The sequence below is a fragment of the Crocodylus porosus genome, unplaced genomic scaffold (genome assembly GCF_001723895.1).
Source record: "Crocodylus porosus isolate Cpor-Errol unplaced genomic scaffold, CroPor_comp1, whole genome shotgun sequence".
Classification (NCBI taxonomy): Eukaryota; Metazoa; Chordata; order Crocodylia; family Crocodylidae; genus Crocodylus; species Crocodylus porosus.
The window spans coordinates 8,733,869-8,754,678 of record NW_017728951.1 but is presented as its reverse complement, the minus strand read 5'-3'; the positions used below and the strand labels follow the sequence as shown (position 1 = coordinate 8,754,678).

General features: G+C 42.3%; 1 protein-coding gene across 1 annotated transcript in view; it reads right to left on the bottom strand.

Moving 5' to 3' along the window:
• Positions 1-20,810, bottom strand: part of FAM53B (family with sequence similarity 53 member B) — a 112,912-nt gene that overhangs the window by 85,613 nt on the left and 6,489 nt on the right. The window contains exon 2 of the mRNA XM_019556080.1: positions 18,023-18,074. Coding sequence (XP_019411625.1) covers positions 18,023-18,074 — 52 coding nt within the window. The remainder of the gene's footprint in view (positions 1-18,022; positions 18,075-20,810) is intronic.

The following is a 20,810-nucleotide window of genomic DNA, read 5'->3' as shown; positions in this document are numbered from 1 at the left end:
GGTCCCCAGCCACTCGGGGCTGCTCCATCCTGGCTCAGCATGCTGGAGTCCTAGACACGTGCAAATGGCATGCCTGTAGCAATAAACTCTGGCACAATAAGTACCAGGGTTTACTGTTCCACATTAATATGACAAGCCCACTAAGAAGCAAACTTTGGTCTTCAGAGCTTATAGTCAACATAGAAGATGCAGGATGGGTGAGAAATGTGGCATAGAGAGGTGAAGGGACCTGCCCAGTGTTGCAGGAGAAGCTGTAAATAGTGGTTGTGGCCAGTTTATTGTTTTGTTTTCCCATATCCATCCTTTCTTTTTCAAAAAAACAAAACAAAGGACATGCAAAACTGCACAGTCAAGTACTTTCCTTGTGTCATATTAACCTGACAAAAGCAAGAGAATGCCGACCATTAATAGTTTTATGCCTTAGGTTTGCAGAAGACTGAAAACAGTTGCACACCATGTGCACTGCACTATCCTGGCAGAACAGAGCTAGGTCTGATGCAGGAGCAGGTTTGGAGGACAGCTCCATCCTCACAGACTGTTAAGCTTCAAAGGGACACATGCCTGGATGTTCAACTCAAGCCTAAAGGACCATTAAAATCCTAATTATTATTTGGGTAATACTGGCAGGCTCATTCAACTCCATACACTGGAGACCTGATCCTGCATTTCTTACACACTCAAGACCAACCTGATCCAAACCCCACTTAAAGTCCTGCCTCTCACTGAACTCAACGGTAAAACTATCAGGGACTTCAGTAAGAATAAGCCCTACATTTACCTTGAGGAAAAGGCTGCATTTCACACTTTGGGGAATGACTGAAAGGGCTTTCCTGTGTCAGGCTGACAACCCCATAATGAGGCTACATTTAATTCCGGGGTAACTTCATTGATTTCAGAGGGATTAAACAAGGGTGAATATAACCAAATATGTCACTCTTTAAATTAAGTTATGTTTTAAAGCCTAGTGGTATAGCTGTTATAGTTGTAACAGTCCAGAAATATGAGGGAAGCAAGATTTTTAAGTTGAAGTAAAATCTTGTGTAGATGGGAGAGACAGGAGACAAACTTTCAGCCTGTAAGTGCTCTTCATCAAGTCTGGGGAAGAAGCAGTCACAGTCCAGCCAAGTACAAGTTTTACAGCCTGTAAGCCTCGGCTTGGTTAACTTAAACTTGAATTGCCTGATTTCTTTTTGAGCCTCAGACATGCTCTTTCATCTTTAACATAAATGAATGCTATTAATTGTGAGGGTCCAAAGCACCCTATCTGCACATTCATCAGATGCTGAGCTGATTCTGATTCTTTTGTTTTAGCATGTGGTTTTATTTACTGACATAAACCAAATGGTTCCTAACGAGACGTGGCTTTCTGCAAACAGCTAAGCCTTTACAGCACTCTGAACTGTGGGTGTAAAGATGCTGCAAGTGTAACTACACCTGCCTCTGGTGCGGCTGACAGTTATTAAGACTTGTTTGCTTAACTGTGGTTGACACTAGCTTTTCAAGTGCAAACAAGCCACAGCTAGAGATAACAAGTGCCGTGCTTTTATTGTGAGAGAGTGCTGGCCCGTTTTTCCACCAAAGACAAGGGCAAGTCAAAAAGTTGTAGCTGAATCGCTTTTATGGGAAATATGATTTAATCGGTCTTTGATTCCTTGCATATGTCTTAAATCACCCTCAGCAAAATGTCCTTTTGAACACGCATCCAAGACAAAAAAGAAAGATTTACATTATCTAGCTTTAATCTGTTCAGATATCTTCCCCCCCTCCTGCTCAAACCCTTATCACTTCAAAATAATTTGGGGCTTGCACCATATGACTCAGCATTAGGAAAAAAACAGATGAGGGAAAGGGTGTGGAAATGCAAGTGCTGGGAGAAAAAGAGATGATTTCTGCCACCCTTGGCAGCTGGAAGAAGCTGTGCTATCTTCTCTAACCTTCTGCATCACTATCTTCTTCATCAAATCCAGTGCACCCTGTACTGGAAGTCCCTGCTTTTCAACACCTACTCTCTGTGCTTTGCATTTGATCAATCAACAGATGACTTCTTCATCCACCCCTAAATCAGCTCCTGAGATCTGTCCCACCATCTTTGCCCTTCCCATGTAGTACCCATTAGCCAGAACTACATATAAACCTGATTGTTGCCAAATTCAACATTTTGAGGACTTTTTGCTAGCCTTCAGACAGACCCCACTATACTATATACCAGCATTTTCTAAAAATCACCTTGTAAACTAGTCCAAAACGGTAATCTGTAAAACAGATAATACCACAGTCCATATCTGTGTATGTGAAATAGGACAACTGTGTGAGTACTATTCTAGCAAGAAATGTGGTGAAACATCTTTCGGACTAACCTTGGTTTTGGCTTTGGTGGCAGTAGCTGTGGCAGGGGGGTGGGAAGGAAGTTCAGACACTATACAATTTCTCCAGAAGTTGCTGCCTGTTGCCTTACTGCTAGCTGTGCTATTTACTGGGTCCGCACTGATGTCATAAGCCCTCAATCAGTCAGGAAGTGCCAGCACTTCTTAAAACCAAAAATATCATCTGAAATTAGAGCACTAAAAAGAGGAGGTTAAAGGACTTTGAACAGATTTGAAGAGCGTGGCTTACTGAGAAACCCAACAGGCTGAAACACTGAAGTTTATTTTAAGAAACCTGGTGTCACCTAAAAGCGACCGAACTGAGAACAGTACCTTGTCTTTTTCTTCTTGCCGGTACGTGGCTGTTTGCTTTCTTTTCCTAACAAATCGTTATATTCTGAATAAAAACAAGTACATTATTCATTCTGGCCCAGAACTCAAAAGCTACCCTCCTACCAGATTGGGGTGAATGCAAATGATACCGAGTCCAGCATCAAACTTTTAAAGGATCAGATATTTTACAGATGATGAAAAACACCTTGAGAAAAACCCTATGGAGTCATCAGTGTATCTGGATTCCGGAGGAAGTACAGTAATACATTAACTATATTACGCGTTCCTGGGGCATTTGATGTGAATGTTATGTTCTTTTCTCCATATCTCCCACTAGGATGAAATCTAGCACTCAGTTACTTACACGCATATGCACACACACTTCCCTTCAGTCAGCTTCAATGGGATGTGTGCTCAAATGTTTAACAGAAGATTGATCCCTGCTATCACGCTGGAAAGACCAAAGTTCCCTTTGAGAAGCATCAAGAGTCTTCACACTTCCAAATCCCCCACTGGGCCCCCTGCGGGACCATCACGGACAGATTTTCAGAAGCTGGACCCTAGATTGACACAAGCAGATTGTAGCCACAGATAACTGTGCTTCCAGTCTATATTCTTGGATGTCTGGGTTCCAGATTGCGTCTGCAAATCTGTGACTGAGGTGGCCAAGAAACCTGATCTACAGAGGTTAATAAACAGTTTGAACAAAACTGCACTTTGCAAGAGTCCACACTCTTACACTGACATCCTCCAGAGGATGAAGTTCACTGTTAGTGAACCACTATTGCAGGACCATTGTCACTAATGGCATAAGAGCTGGCTAGTAATTAATTTGGCTTGCAGGCACTAGGAGTTTTAATTTGCTAGACCACAGTCACACTGTCTCGCTGTTACATGTCTGACATTAAAAGACATTAAGATACCCATTCTGTCCTGTTCCTTCAGTACCAGCATCACTGAGTCAACAACACCTTGCTTATCAATGTGACACTTCTGCCAAGTATTACTGGCAGCAAAAAGGGCAGGGGCCAATGATTCTGGAAACTCAAAATTGCCATGAGTCCCCAACTAGAAACCAATGGAAAAGTAAGTACCTGTGGGCACCCTTGCCAGGGAGTACTTCTCCTCTTGCAGCACGGAATAGGAAAACACAGATAAAAGGGATACAACTTTCATTTGCAAAAAATGTAACAATACATCAGCTGTTGGCTAATGTGAGCAATGACCCACTCCCGCAGTATCTTGGGCAGTAGTCCTAGGCCTCAATTTCCTCAGCTGCTATGTGAACACCCAACGGACACATGTCCCCTCAATACCTCAGCTCCTTCTTTCTGGTACAGCCACCCTCACAATCCATGTCCATAGTCAGTGAAACCCCAGAGCGCAGGAGTGCACTTGGGCAAGTCCATCCCCAGCCCTTCTGCCACCATGGAAAGATGCCAAGCCTCCTCCTCTAGCCACTCATAAAGTAATTATGGGTTTCAATCAGGTTTTTTTTCCTTTTTGGCAAATGAATTCTGTTTGGATCCCAACCCAAACATTTCTTTTCATGTGTGTCTCGTGTGATAAATTTACATTGAATTTGATTTTTTCACGCATTATTTGACTTACATTTTAGTGCGTTCGGCACTCTATGCACAAGGGGAAAGGCAGTCTACATGTCCCCCAGCCCCTGTTTACATGCAAGGGACAGCTTTCTTTTAAATGTGGAACCAATTTAATGGCTGTAATTAGCTGACGGCAGTGACACAGAACCATGCAGTACTCCTGTTTTCAGTACAGGAGTAACAATGATATCTCTGTATCATGATCTCTCACATCTCTAATCAGACTCATCTCTAACTGCAACACCAGATTCAGGTTACCAGGCTCCAGACAAAGTTTAAGTGATTGTATCTCTACAGATGCTGGGTACAAATATCTCACCATAATGAGGGATCCATCTCTTCAGGCTCTTTACCTAGAGACTGAAGCTCAGGTGGCCCTGTGTAGATACCAGGTGAGGTCCAAGTCCCTACCAGAGGGCATTCAACTCTATCACCGTACTAGGAGAGGGGCTTAGTGCTGTGAGAGCTTTTACTAGGGCACTCACTACAGTACCAAGAATGTACTCCTCCTGGCATGCTGTGAGCAACTTTCCCCTCCATTTCGGTCTTGCCTGTGTCCACATCCCACCCCCCAGTGACGTGCAACTGGGAGTCTGGTTGTGGCAGACCCCTTAACTTCTCAGCTATGGTCTGTGTATGGAGTTCAGCCAAAGCAGATCAGGTGAAACTGTAATCATGGCTCCATTACACACCTGCAGCAGATTTCCACAGAGCCACAGATTACAAGAGGTGAACAATCCTGGAAAAACTTAGGAGACATTTCATGCCATTATCCTTGCACATAAACCTGTGACCTGCTTGCCCCCAACCTACAAGTATATCCACATAGGGGCATGGCCTGGGGAGCTGCTGCTGGCTGTAATATTCAGATTGGTTAATCCTTCTCATTATGAACAGGGAGGGGATATTTTCATTTCATTTCATTTTTTTTTTTTTAAAGAAATTCTCGCACTTCCTTTGTTTGCAACAGGCCTTCAATAACCAGGAGATGCAACATCTCAGGCTTCAAGAGTGCCTTGTCTTTCCCCCCCGAGACATTTTGTTCAGCTTTTGCTGAATTACAAACTGCTAAAACATTGATGTTCTCTCTGTCTCTCTCTCTCCTGCTTCTCAGGAAAAAAACATCTAGCCAAAAAAATAACAAAACACAAACACTGTAAAGCCAGTCTCACAAAGCCCTTAAAGCAACAGCTGGCATTGTCTGGCACAAGGGGGTAGTGGTGAAAAACAGGCTGGGTGCCTGACTGGCCCAGCCCTCAGGCTCCATGCTGCACTTGAAGCTGCCATATGGGGCTGTAATTCTACCATTCAGGGACAATGAGAGAGGCAGGAGAGAGCTCCCGTCAGCAACTTCCTGGGCACCAGAGCACGGGCCCAACACTGTCGCATGCTACAGGGGCACCGTGCAGGGCAGAAGCTCCCCCCAGCTATAAGACAACTGAGATGGGGCAGGAAGAAGAAATTAAACATATAAAATAGAAAAAAGCATGATCACTGCAGCCAGATTTACACTGGTAAGTGGTCTAATCTGCACTGGAACTAACACGGGTCCTACATTTCATTAGAAATAACTAACCTCATTCTGAGTCACAGTAACATACAAATATTTAAAAAAACCTAGGAGAAATCTGCATTTTTCCAACTCTCCTGCTTCAGAATGGTCATACGCTTTTGAAACTGATGCAACTAAAAATATAGCCCATGGATGACACAGAGTAAATGTTAACAACAAAGTTATTAATCACAAAAAATAAGGATGTACAATTAAAATGCTGACACAACTTTAACTATAGTGACACAAATGTGCTGCTATAATATTTTTACGGTTCGTTTTTTATACATAATGTATGATCCTTCTGCTCAAGTTTCCTCTACGTTCTTTCCCTGTGAAATAATTTACATTAATAAATAATTTATTACAGCAACTCGTAAAGTAATTATGGGTTTCAATCAGGTTTTTTTTCCTTTTTGGCAAATGAATTCTGTTTGGATCCCAACCCAAACATTTCTTTTCATGTGTGTCTTGTGTGATAAATTTACATTGAATTTGATTTTTTCACGCATTATTTGACTTACATTTTAGTGCGTTCTGCACTCTATGCACAAGGGGAAAGGCAGTCTACATGTCCCCCAGCCCCTGTTTACATGCAAGGGACGACTTTCTTTTAAATGTGGAACCAATTTAATGCCTGTAATTAGCTGATGGCAGTGACACAGAACCATGCAGTACTCCTGTTTTCCTGTTTCACAAACAAGATTAAAATATGATGCATGCAGCTATGCTTCAGCGGAAAATGAAAATGAGAGTCCCAAAGTCTACAGCTTCAGAACAAATACAATACAGAAAGTCTGTGGTCTGTGCACCACTGGTACCAAGTTACTTTATTTAGAAGGGAAAGTCCCTACTTTTTTCATTCTCTAAACAGTCTAAAAAGCCTTCCCAATTTCACTGGAGTTATTTTTTTACCCTGATAGCTGCCTTCCTAACTTTCAGATACGGATCAATACAACGCATGCACACACACAAAAGCACACATGCACAAAAATACTAACACTCAAACTATGTTAATAAACTTTACCAAAAACTACATCTGAGTATGACATTACAAAATCCCTATGGTGGGGTTGGCTTAAAGAGCAAAGCCTAGGCAATACATACAGATTTAGAGCTGCTTTCTGAGCAATATTTCCTGTTACAAGTACATACACAAATTTAGTCATTTAGATTGAACCATCCACACACAAGTTGTTTTCAAAGGAAATTCCAGTTCAGGAATAGGAGGTGTGGTATACAAGGATTAAAAGGGAAAATGGTGCCTTACTGTGGGAAACAGAACTACAAAATATGCTTATTCAAATAAAAGGGTAACGTTTCCATTAGCAGACTAAACTGACTTAGTCTGATTACCTCTTCAGTCCTGGCTGCAAGGAAAAGCCATCTTGTATACATATAAAATGATAATGCCTAAAACTACGAACTCACTTCTCAGCTACAGGGTGTATTCACATGATTAGTTTTTCTTCTTGGTCTTCCGTCTTCACTCCTGTAGAGCCCCAAAACATTTCCTTGCTAACACACAAATACTACCAGGCCTGCTTGCTTCTCAGAGCAATTCCATTCACTATTCCCAGAACTAGATATTTGCAGACTTGTGTCCATAAAATTTAGGGAGAGATCTTGTTTCCATTCCACTTCCAGCTGCAAAAGCTGAATGCACAAAATTAAGCATTGACTTTACTACCATGTTTAGCTATGAAGCCTGGACAGACTCAAATTGGTTTCTTAGGCACCTACACCTAGGAATTGCAATGCTTAAATATTAGACTTCTTGCTCTGCAAGACCATTCAATTTGACCATCTTAGGCACATAGGTTCCCTGTGCAGTCAATGGAGGGACTTCAGGGCTAAGTACAAACAGTCAAAAACGCTGAATTAATTCAGTCTTTCCAGGTTAGTCTAAGCTGCCAAGATTGAACCAATAAGCAAATGAACAGACATTCACTTTTGATTCAGGAAACACAGCTACATGCCTGCAGTAGCTCAAGCCAGAAGCCAGGGGGTGCTAGAGCACAGCTCTGGCACAGTCGGCTTGAGCTGTGTGTTCGCTTCCTCTTCCTACTGTCTCCAAGGTCTCTGGGATTTGCAGTCCACAATCACAGCAGCAGGACTCTGTAGGGTTGCTCATCACTTCCTCTTCATGCTTCCAGGTGCCTCTGGGATTTGTAGTCCACAGTCACAGCCAGCAGTAAGCCAGCCAGCGGTGTAGAGCAGCTCTATACTTGGGGGCAAGGGAGTTTAACCCCTGTGCATTATCCCATCATTGTCCCGGCTGGGGTTTGCCTTGGAAAGCCAGTGAGCTAGCACCCACTGCTCCAGCTAGGGAGCAGAGGGGCGGGACCAGCCCTGCCCTCTGGAGTAGACAGCCCAGCCCAGGGCTGCAAAGCATGCTTGGATGCTGGGGGACTCTGATTTAACTTGAACCAAGAAGGGATCTGGGACAGAAGTTTAATAAACTGATTTGACCTAAATCAGTTAAGTCTGATATTACATTCAACCAGGTTTGTCTTAAACCAGTTTCATTCATTTTGAAACTGGTTTATGTGTACTGAACTTCTGTTCTATTACAGATTTAAACCAATTTCTGATCACTTAAACCAGTTTATGTCTAACTTCTGTCCAGAGGTCTGTAAGTACTCTACAAAGACAACAGGGAGCAAAAGGCACATCCAAAGGGTGATTCAGAAAGCACCAGGGCAGAGAAGCAATCAATTGAAAACACTAAGCATAGGGATGTCTGAATGCCTTACTGTCCCTCTCAGAAGCCAAGGCATCTGATTCAAAGCAACGGGACTCATTTTCTGCTGTGTAAAGAAAAGAAAGAAGCAGTTATTTGTTTTTTAAATTTTGCTCATTATATTTTTTTGCCTCTCCAGTTCTGCGCGCCTGTCCTGTTATTTAGAGGGTTAGCTTTCTATAAAAGTGACCCTTAGGCTCTTTGTTGCCACAGTACCTGGAATAATGGGCCTTCAGTTCTGATCTTGATGCTACCTTCACCATCATCACAACAGACTAACTAGAGTATTGACTGACAACGATTCTCCAGTTATACAGAAAACCTGAGATTTTTTTTCCCCTGTAGTTTTCTGTACAAGAATTCTGTTAGTGTGGTATCTTATACTGGATATTTAGATACTACTGCATGTGCTTTTGCAGTATCCTGGAAGAGTTAGTTGATACGTTAGTTTAATGTAAACTATTTTAAAAAATTACTGCCATCTCCCTGATATAAAGAATATTTAGTATATCAGTTCAAAAGGCAATACTCAATCAGCTGGCTTCTCTCACTGACAAGGCCATTGTTGCATTTTCAGGCATTTTATCTGGGGACATGTAAAACAGACTGTGTGGGATGAAAATGGAAAAAAAAATCTGTTTAATAAGAGGAAAATGCTTATATTCCCAGATGTTTCGAGAGCCACTCAAGCAAGGAATAAGAAATCGTTCTTGCTCACAGCTGAATTTATAGCTTGAAGTTTTTCATCTTTGGTCTTCTTTCCAGCAATGCTACAGCTCTATAAAGATTGGAACCACTCTTTTTAATCTCATCATCTTCACAGTGGGAAAGCAGTTCTTGCATATCTCAAAATAAAAATCAAAGGATTCTTTAAGTCACTTGGAAAATGGCTCTAATGTTGGATCTTCTGACTTAGCAACTCTTTAATGGCTCTTTAGAAATCTCAATATTATTTTATTATAGTTTCTTGTAAAGTTAAGCATATGAGCGAACTAAATTAGATCCAAGATGTACACACTCTGTTTATTCCTATTTAGGTGGTTTTCAGGGCCTTTCTCAGACAATCTTGAGACTTTTTGTATGCGTTTCATCTTGTTTCACTTATTCTAATGGTCTTACACCATTTATTTTGGAAAGGAAGGGATTTCTGCAAATGAATGAATGAACAAGCGAACAAACAATAAGATTGTTGCAGGACCTCGAAGAGTTTTGCAAACACACATATGCCACTTCATCCACCATTGATCTATAGCCAACCTTCTGAGCCAAAACAGTTTAACAGTATTCAGTCACAGCAGATGACAGAACGATGAAATGAAGCAAAACACCACACCTGCTTGGAACTGCTGATTAATATGTACAGGCCAAGTTTATTCAGCTAAATGATAAATTTTGCTAAAATTAAACACCCTTATTCTTGGGACTGTTACCATGGCATATTTAATTATCCCAACCGCTGTCCATTATACTCAGGTCTTTCTCCTCCTTTTGCTAGGAAATAGTCCCGAGATGATGTGCTGGAATTTTAGAGGTGCCCCAATACCTTTAATTCCAGGTTAAGATGCTAATAGATAATACGGAAATGGGATTTTTACTGACAATTTCCATTAGGCGATGGACATAGGGTGGCCCTGTTGTTTCCATTAGGCCTATCAACTGCAAAGATCATGACACTAGCTTGGGCTTCATCCTTTCCTTTGTAGATCAAGAATGATAATGAGCATTATATTCTCCATCTCCAGGGCTTCTCTTATGCAGATTTCAGCCTGAGATGCTGAGGAGCACAGTGCTTTGGCTTCCAGTGTATCAGTAGCATGAGCATGACACTCAAACCTACTCTTTTCTATCAATCCTTAACCCTGTGGACTCCACAATCTCTCAGTGCTTCTCAGGAACAGAGATGCAGATGAAAGTAAAATGGCTGTGGTTCCATCTGGATAAGACAGAGTGAGGCTGGTGGCTTGGGACAAACTTCTGAAGCAAAAGGTAGAAACATAAGACTGCCTCTTCTTTGGGGCTTACTTCCAAGCTTTGCAAGGTCTGTAAACAGACTCAGAGGTAAAATTTAACCATTATTCCTCCTGGATCCTTTGGATAAGCTATAGCAGAAAACACCTCATTTCATCTTGGCTTGGCCAGGAAAGCATGACTCCATGATGAAGCCATGAGCACAGTGATCCCCTCCCCTGTCGCTTCTAGACCATTATCTTCACTCTTCTTGGGGAACTGTTGAAAAGCACTGCAGCGGAAAGCAGCAGATCACTTCTTGAAAAAGAGAGACGTATGTTCCCTGCTAACTATTTGTTGTACAGGAGAAGATGTTGACTGTAAATGGCCTAAGATCCAGCTCTCTGAGAAAGAGCCTCTCCTCCCTTTGCATCTCAGCAGTAGTTATATACTTGCCATCACTGTTGCTGGATCGTTCTTGCTATTCCTTCCTGGAGGTGAACTCTCCAGAACAGGTACAATATGTTCTCTGGTGAAAGCCCAGTTCTCTGGCAATCCACCAGAGTCTAGGTTTGAGAAACATCAATAAAATTAAAGGTCAAGCTTTTCATTAGCCAATGGGAACCCCATTGCAGAAGATTATAGGAGATAATAGTACGTCTCCTCTTAAAGACAGCATCCATCGTATCATTCAGGGCACATCTATACATTCATTAATGCACTTTTGGTAATGCATTACTTTTAGTACCTCCATTGTGAGGTACTAGAAAAAGGCACACTAGCCTATTTTAATGCACATTAGCAAAAGCACACATTTTCTGTGATGCTTTAATGCACATTAAAATAGGCTAATGCACATTAAAGTGCATGTGTAGACACACCCACCATCACTTAAATAGGGCACTGGTTCAGTAGGGCTTGACACCAAAAAGTCCAACCTACTGAATCATCAGCACCACTTTTTATACCACTCAGGTTTTTCTTTCATGGCTCTCATTTACAAACCAATTTGGTAACTTTATGTGTTTTGAAGAACTAGAAGCCTAAGGTATAGACAAATGAAAAAGAAGGCACATCCCCTATCCCCTCAGTGGAAGTCACTTCCTTCTTTTCCACCGTACAGTTTCTTGCAGCTAACCTCATCCTTTTCAGCTTTCACCTGAGAGGGTGACATGGATTTCCTTCACAAACAGTGATGCTAGTTAGTTGCATACACTTCACCAGCAGGAGCTATCACTCCTTTCACTGTCTCTAGAGGAAACCAAAGAGATCTTTAAAAAAAAAAAAAGACACCCAGTCTCTTCTGACTAAACAACAAGAAATCCAGCCAAGTACTCTTCAATTCCTAGATGTCTTACATGAGACTATAATTCTTTGACTCCCATTGGTCCTGCTGCCAGCCCAAACTTCAGAAATAACTTTCAGTGCTTTTCCCCAGCAGGAACCTGGCCCATTGATCTAAATACTCATCCAATTTCTAGTTCAGTGCCGCTATAATCACTGGACTTAAAACACCGAACAAGTTTCAGCACTGAGTTGGTTTATGATCTTGTCCCAAGCCTGAAGACATTAAGGAATGCATTGGGAAAAATGCCTAAAATTCAAAACAAACAAAATAATGTCCTTACATGCCAATAAGACTCACTCTTCTTGACTGAGCATGACAAAGACAACTACATGGTGAGCTGTGGTCAAGGAGGTAAGATTAGGTTCCCTTAGAAACAGGATAATTTGGCAGACAAGGAAAACCAGCACAGTGTAACTCAGATGCTAAAGGTTTTGTAAAAGTCTTTTACAATAAGCTGATTTTCAATTAGGCTTAGACCCTTCATATTTGTTGAGGGTTCTGTAAGTGCCATATCACAAGGCAAAACCAAATGACTGAGTGCTCTTTGTTTCTCATTTCTGCTTGACAGGGAGAATAAAGGGAACCGACTGTTTCTATCACATCTTGACTTTAACACTTGTGACTTTCACTCAAAAATCATGACACTTTCAGTCTCTCATTTTTTCCCAAATGACTCTAAGTTATCTGGAGGCTTGGGAAATGTTTCCGCTCAATGCATCTACTCAGCTCTCATTAATGCTATTAAGAGTTATATCTATTAATGGAGCAGACAGCCTCTTTATCTGTAAAGCATTGGTTTTGCTATGAAGTAGTTTGGTTAATACGCTACCTAAAATTTTAACTGGATTGGGAGGACTTATCTGAATGCCGTTCAAACCACTTTCCACATTACAAACCCACTAAATGGAAAACAGTACCACATCTTTCAATCATATCAGGCCTTCAGGATCATCAGTCCATGAAAACACCCACTGAAATCTATGATATAAAAACTGATGGCAAGCTTGGGAAGAAAATACATTTGAAGGTTATAGTGTACAACTTCTAAATTGGTAGACACAGAAAAGGAAAAATAAGCAACTGTCCTTATAGCCAAAGGTTCATCTAAACACTATGTGCTGGGAGACATTTGCTTTCACTGAAATCATTTTTATTTATTCTTTTATTGTGGCACCATTAAGAACCCCTACTAGTGGGCTACAAATGTATTGTACAAGGTGGTTTATAAAACACATAATATGGTATTTACTTGAATACAAGATGACCCTGAATACAAACCAACCCCCGCAATCATTAGATTCTATACATGGCAAATTTATAAATGTGTTATAATTTTCCATGTATAGAATCTAGTTATTGGAAGTTCACCTTGAATTTGTCCCTCTCCCACTGCTACAGCAGGGCAAATAAATTTGGGGGGTCAGGTAGCCCCCTTGCTCTCTGGCACCCCCATTGACTTTTCCCCCATCATCCTTACTATCAGACCCTGCTCTTCCTGAGCACATGGAAGCGAGGAGCAAAATTTGCTTATAGGCATATTAGTACAGGTACCGATAGACTTAGTTCAGGCAGAACTGACAAAAAGTTTACCTTTTTGAATCTGCTACAAATTTTAGCACAGGCACTCCATAAATATACTTTTAAGCTGCACTTTGGTACCTACTTATATATATAATACAAACTGTACATGATATTAGTTCAGAGCCAAAAGGCTCATGATTTACTACACAGTTCTTTGGGCTGGGCCCCAGCACAGTCAACAGCATTTCAAGCCATGGCGATCCCATAGCTTAGCACTGCTCAGTGTGTGCACGTGTTCCAGATACCCTGACAAATGATCCATGTGTTCATTAGCACACCTCCCCTCCGCTCATGACTGGAACTGGGTGTTTTTGTCATGAGTCCTGAAATCCTATAAAAATTTATATGCAGATGAGGCCTTTTGGCTAAGATCAAACGTAGCAGTTTTGGCACCAAGGGGAGGATGTCAGGGCTGGCTCTGGCCCTTTCAGTCCTGGCCTGGTATTGCAATACCTCCAGGCCTTGTGCCAGTTCTTTGAAGATGGAACACTTGCCCATTTTTTAAGGGCCACAAAAAAAAAGGTTCTCATTAATATGTTTACCTTATATGGGTCATATATTTTATAATGTTAAACTGCGTTCGGCAGCAATTTAACAATGGATAATGTATTCAATGAGGTTTCCTTGTATATGATTGTGTGGGGCCCGAGTGAGGGGTGGGCGGTATGAATGGGCACGTAACTGAGGCCTGATGACACGGCCTAAGCTTAATCCGGCGGTATGCCAGGAGCACAGTAACAGCTGTATGCCATCTGCAAGGCATGGGCTGCAGTGTAGGGCAGGTTCAGAGCTGCATTTAGCACCCCCTTGCATCAGGGCATAAAATGGGCAGCCTCCTACCTAACAAGGTGTGGCAGCTGAGTCAGGTGGGTGGTGTGCCCAAAGACAAGTTGGGAACCTAGCACTGTGGCTAAGTGGGGAGTCCCACTTTGCCACAATGATAATAAAATGAAGAGGCTTTTTCCCCATACGGATTGGGTGGGGGGAACTTTGTCTTGTATTTGAGTAAATACAGTAAAAACAGTCTCTGCCCCACAATCTTAATACTGTACAAAGTATGGAGTACACATGCATAACAGACAAGTAAATAATTCACTTATGGATAATACACTGACAGTCCAATGTATTGCCTATTGTATACACGGTAACAAATACTGACTATCTTCAGTTATCAGAACAATCCCATACACCAATAAACAGGGGACTGACTGGCTAAGCAAATACTTTGTAGAAAAGGACCTGGGGGTTATAGTGAACAGTACGCTGAACAGGCGCCAACAGCGTGCCCTTGTTGCCAAGAAAGCTAATGGGATACTGGGCTGTATTAGTAGAAGCGTTGCTAGCATCAAGGTAAGTGATTATTCCCCTCTATTTTGCACTGTGAGGCCACATCTGGAGTACTGTGTTCAGTTTTGGACCCCCCACTACAGAAAGGATGTGGACAAATTGGAAAAAGTCCAGCGGAGGGCAATGAAAATGGTTAGGAAGCTGGAGCACGTGACTTATAAGAAGTGGAGCGGAGCGAAGCAGAGAGGAGAGGAGGATTTAATAGCAACTTTCAACTCCCTGAAGGGAGTGAAACTATTCTCAGTGGTGGCAGATGACAGAATAAGGAGCAATGGTCTCAAGCTGAAGTTTAGGTTAGATATTAGGAAAAATTCTCTCAGTAGGAAGGTAGTAAAACACTGGAACAGGTTACCCATAAAGCAGGGGTGGGTAAAATATGGCCCACAGGCCAGATCTGGCTTGCCAAGGCATTCTACCTGGCCTGCAGGGCCCATAAATTTTAGAAAATTTATATTAACCTGCTCCTTGCTGCCTGTCAAAGATGACAAGGGCCAGAGGCAATACAACCCAGGGGAAGTCAGCAGGACCAGTAAGTCCAGCCTGGCCCACCCCACCCCCAGTCCTCTCTACCCCTGCCCCACACAACTGGAAGTCTCTGCCTGCCACAGATTTCACCGCTTCCCTGCACATCCACCGGCCTCCAGCACCACATAGTCCCCGGCTGCATCATCAGACATGGGGATCATGCAGGTACCCCAGGGCCAGGAGTTGGAGGGTGTGTGCACGTGTGTGTGTGCGTGCTCGTGTTCCTGCAACAATGAGGGAGGGAGAGACTCTGTGTGTGTGTGTGGGTGTATGTGTGTGTGTGTGTGTGAGTGTATAATGAGGGACGGAGAGACAGTGTGTGTTGGTGTGTCCGTGTGTGTGCAATGAGGGGAAGAGAGAGAGAAAGTGAGAGAGAGAGAGAGAGAGAGAGTGTGACTGTGTGTGTGTGGTTCCTAGGGCAAGTCCCACACGTGCACCCCACCATACGCATGCACGCACACCCCCTCACACTGCCATATACACAGACCCCACACACAGCCCCCTCACACATCACAGCCACCCTCCTCCCACACACTGCCCCCCATAAACCACATACCCACCCACACCCCACATATCCACACACATGTCCATATGCTCCCTCACCCCACACTCACACCCCCAGACCCACACGCTTCCCCACCCCCCACATATCCACACATTAACAGCCCCCCACAAACCTAGACTTATCTTACTGGGATCCTATTTACCCCAGCTGACTTCCTGTCCCTTGGGCAGGGGGCTGGACTCAATGATCTTCCGAAGTCCCTTCCAGCCCAAATGTCTATGAAATCTATGAAATCTATGAAATACCTATGCCTCCCACTCCACCATAATATATAAGAGCAAGATTTCATTTTAAGCTATAGTGCAATCACCTCTATGTGATTACACAAACACATATAAATCAGGACAAAATATTTTTTGGAATCAAATGAATGAATGTTGTAGATGTTTGATTTTTAGAATATAATTTGGTATTTTTCTGGTTCTGATATGGCAAAACCCCTTGCTGAAATAAATATTTCCAGGGGCAAGGGGAGGGACTTCTGGTGGCAAATCTTGGGGGTTAGGAGGCAGGACTTCCAGTCACAAGATGGCAACTAAGGGGCAGTGCACCTGTCAAGGGGTGGGGCTACCCATACAGCCCTCAACAACTTGCCAAAACTCAGTAAGCAGCCCTCTGCCCAAAATAATTGCCTGCCCCTGCCATAGAGGTTGTGGAGTTTCCATCCTTGGGGGGTTTTAAGACCCAGCTAGACAAATACTTGTCTGGGTTGATCTAGGTGGGGATGGTTCTGTTTTGAGCAGAGAGTTGGAATAGACCTCCTGGGGTCCCTTCCAACCCTAATTTTCTATGATTTTATGATTCATATTAGCTATGTGCAAAAACAACTTAAATACATAACATCTTTCAGTTCTACTATTTACTTTGTAACATACTTATACTCCAGTTAACTGTACAGAAATGGTGAGGAGAAGCAGTGATCAAAGGGCTGTTCTTAGAAGTCTTTAAAATGATGGGAACTAATCAATTTAAGGGTTGCTATCTCCCCACATTTTACAGGCTTCTAAGCTGTGCAGCTTTTAGCTTCCCGAAGCTACTTCCTGTTGCTTTCAAGGCCTCTAATAGCAACCTTGAAAATCTTAGAAACCTTGAACACGATGAGAGCCAGCCAGTATCAGGGTTGCTAATTTCACAGCACTGAGAGTGCTATGTACTTACCAGCACAATTTACATTAAGTTCTGATATTCCAAGTAAGGGCTTAGCCTTTTTTCAGTCCTGAGGCTACACATTTATACAAAGTACACTGTACTCTAAAAATGAGTCAAAGCTTCAACATATTCAGAAAAGGCAAGGAAGCAATTTAAGTAGCAGCCACTGGGGTCCATGAAAGTCCCATCTGGAATGAGTGATAGGAGATACCTGGAAGCAAAGACTTTCTTATTTCCAACCGGTGAAGTCCAATGAGAAGGTTCTCAGACGCCGCTGGATGTGCCATTGAATAACTGAAGGTGTCACTGAGACAGTATTTAGAGTCACTGAAAAGCTTTTTCATTGAGGTCTTAACAACTGTCCCAGTAAATCCATGTGGCACATATCAAAAAGGAGGGGCTATTAAACAGATCCTAGTGCCTATACATGTGCCTATACATTGTAATTATAAAGCTTCAGCATGGCATCACTGCCATGTGTATAAGCCCCTGCAAGTTTAAAAATGGCCACTGTGGCACTTTGTCTAAACCTCCTCTAATGACGTTTAAATAAAGCATCCCGCAGCCGTTTTAAACCTGCAGGGGCTTAATACACCTGAAGGTGAGACATTTTAATTAGAGAAGCTCTCCAGAAACTGCTCAGATTAAAACGTACCCACCCTACTCCCAAACGTGTATAGGCAGCCATGCAGTTGGAAATAAATACAGAGCTCTCCACCCAAGTGCCATGACGTAGAGAAACAGAGTAGATGAATAAATAGCTGTGTCACTTCCAACATAAGGGCTCCAGCACTGGAGCTTTTCAAATACTGTGCTTAGAGAAAAAGCACAAGCTCTTGGGATTCATGAGCAACACTGCAAGGATATATGATCCCCACCCCAAATGCTTTCCACTTATTCACAGATTAAATGACTGGGGCAGAGATAAGGTAAATGTTGATATTGAAATTTCTGTTACTTACCCATAATTCCACAAGAGAAGAGAGTAGGTCCTTGACTCATCTTTGGGGTGTGCTGAAAACAACCAGAAAAGCTATTCATTTTTCACAGACTTGACTAGTTCGTTAGCAGTCATTCCAAACTGTAGGCCCAATCTGCCATCTTAACTAGCACTAGTAGTGTGAGAAAAGGGAGTAAAATCAAGCCCTCACTGACTCACCCAAAGAAGTATGTGGCCCGGCTGATGGCAGGACAGTCTTGGGCCTCAACCAAAGCACTACGCTTCCTTCATCTGTCTCCATTTCACCACATTTTTCTAAAACTTCCAAATAGCAGCATCAGGGCCCAACCCTGCAAACCTGCATTCATGCACAAAACCCTTCCCCATGTGAGCAGTTCTGCTGAAGTCAGGCACTCCTTATCACATGGCCCACAACCCTAAATGCTGGAGGAGCTAAACAAAGTGCTGGACTTCAGCAATAATTTTGTGTTGGGGCAACAAGAAATCAGCAGATTTACTGGGATTTGAATCCCTGAAAAGCTCATTAAAGTTCCCCATCGAGATACCAAAAGACAAATGTTTTCTATATAAATATGTAGTGCACTTGTAATGGACAGCTTCTATTTCAGAGATTTTTCAAGGGATTCTCACAAAATTTGTATTGTTCTTCTCTTAGTAATAAGACAGAAGGGCAAATACTACTTATTGACAACATAATTCCAGCAATGTTTTCATGTTTTTCATTTTAATTCCCATTCCAAAAATTCTTCTCCCGACAGCATAATCTTGACTTCTAAAACCCCCATTTCAGCTTTATGTATCAATTAGGATTACTTTAAAACTGCAAGATATGTTAGCATTGCTTATAAAACCAAACTTTCACAGTAATTGTTCTTTGGTTGTGGGAAATGTCTATATTTGACTCCTGAAGTTTCCTCCCTGCAACTCAAGGCCACTTAAATACAATGGTCATTACTTTAGTTAAGTAAAGCAACAGCATAAACTCCAAGGTGATTCTTTTTGCCAGAGGTGCATTTTATCTGGGTTTAGGTAACTGTGCTGGCATCAACTTCTCTCCTAATTACTATTTCAGATGTTGCCTATGTATGTAATAATGTGCTTGCTTCTGACAACCCCTATGAAAAGCAATCCAATGGAAGGATGCTAATCACTATGCATAATGCCATAAATGTTGTAGTCTACTTTAGAGTGATACAGAGGTAGAAAGTGCCAATTTTGCAGATTGGCAGAAAATATTTGAATTGTAAGCCAAGTTTGGCCCCCTTTTCAAAGCATGCTGTCACTCTCCAGATAAAGTAAAATGTTTCTCTATCAGGACTGAATTTGTTTTAGAGGGAAGTTTAAATGAGCCAGAAACCCAGGATGCAAAAGGAAGGCCAAATTAAAGTTAACATGACACCTGAATGTACACTACGAAAAACAATATTTTTGAGCCTATATGCCCAGGCAGCAAGTATCAAAGAATAGCAGGCATTGGCTTGAGACAGAAGTTAACACCTAGAAATGAGGAAGAGAGAAACAGTTTGACATGACATACGTTCCTATATTAAGTATAATTATCATTTCATAAGACAGGTTTTGCCCCAAAACTGGGAAGTAAAACAATGAAGTGGTCCACTGGGGGTTTTTTATTTGGTTTTTGTTGATACGGTTTTTGTTCAGACTCTTTATAAACAAACTTCTATACCAATTTAACATTGCAGGCAAACAGGGAAATAAGAAATGTATAACTAAACCATGATTACAGTACTGCTGTGCTACCAAGAATGTGATAGACATTTAACAAACAGAGAAAAGACAAGAGCCATGCACTGATGCAACTGTATTTGAACTGGGCTCCACACCATCTCAAGAACTAACTTTGCCCTCAGCAGAGGGACTGGGTGGGCTGCTTGTCTTATTTTACTGTTGGCAGCTGCAGATGCCTTGACAGTAGATAGACCATGTTATATTCACCCCAAACCAGTGAATCAAAGCACTTGATCTCATTACTAGCATTGCTTAGCACTTTGGCAGTTGCTTTTGCCCCTGCCACACAGTCCCACAATTTTTAAGTGGGCTTCAGCCCACACTCTGAGGAAGGCCTGACATCCTGGGAGAATCTTTCAGACTGCTTAAGTTTCATCACTTTTATCCCAAATATTTTTTTCATATATTTTCTATATTGATTTGTTGCTAAAGTAATTGATGCTCAAATGAGGAACCTGCTCCCTCACAGCCTGTATTTGTCTCTTCTTTGGGCTGCAAGTTAGAATGCTGAACCTGAAACCTCTGAACTGCTGTCACCTGCCCCATGTAAACAGGGTCCTGTGATCACTGAAAGTGGAGCTCAACTCCTACAGCATGCTTTGTCCAACATCAGCTATACCACTAGCAGCTGCGTGGATGCCACCTATTTCCTGCCCCGAGCTCTTCATCTGTGTTGGAGGGTGGTTCTGACAGGTAACGAGAGAAACTCTCTGTGGTTTCTCAGTGGGAGGGACATAGTCTACAATGTTCAAAAATAAAATTCAAAGGAAAACCCAGAGTTTTCTCTATCAAATCCAGGTTATTCTTACATGAGTGGAGCTTATAGGAAGCAACGGCTCCATGTCTAGTTGGCAACCAGTATCAAGTGGAGTGCCCCAGGGGTCAGTCCTGGGGCTGGTTTTCATAGATTTCATAGACATCAGGGCTGGAAGGGACCTCAGGAGATCATTGAGTCCAGCCCCCTGCCCAAAGGGCAGGAAGTCAGCTGGGGTCATAGGATCCCAGCAAGATAAGCATCCAATTTACTCTTGAAGGTGTTC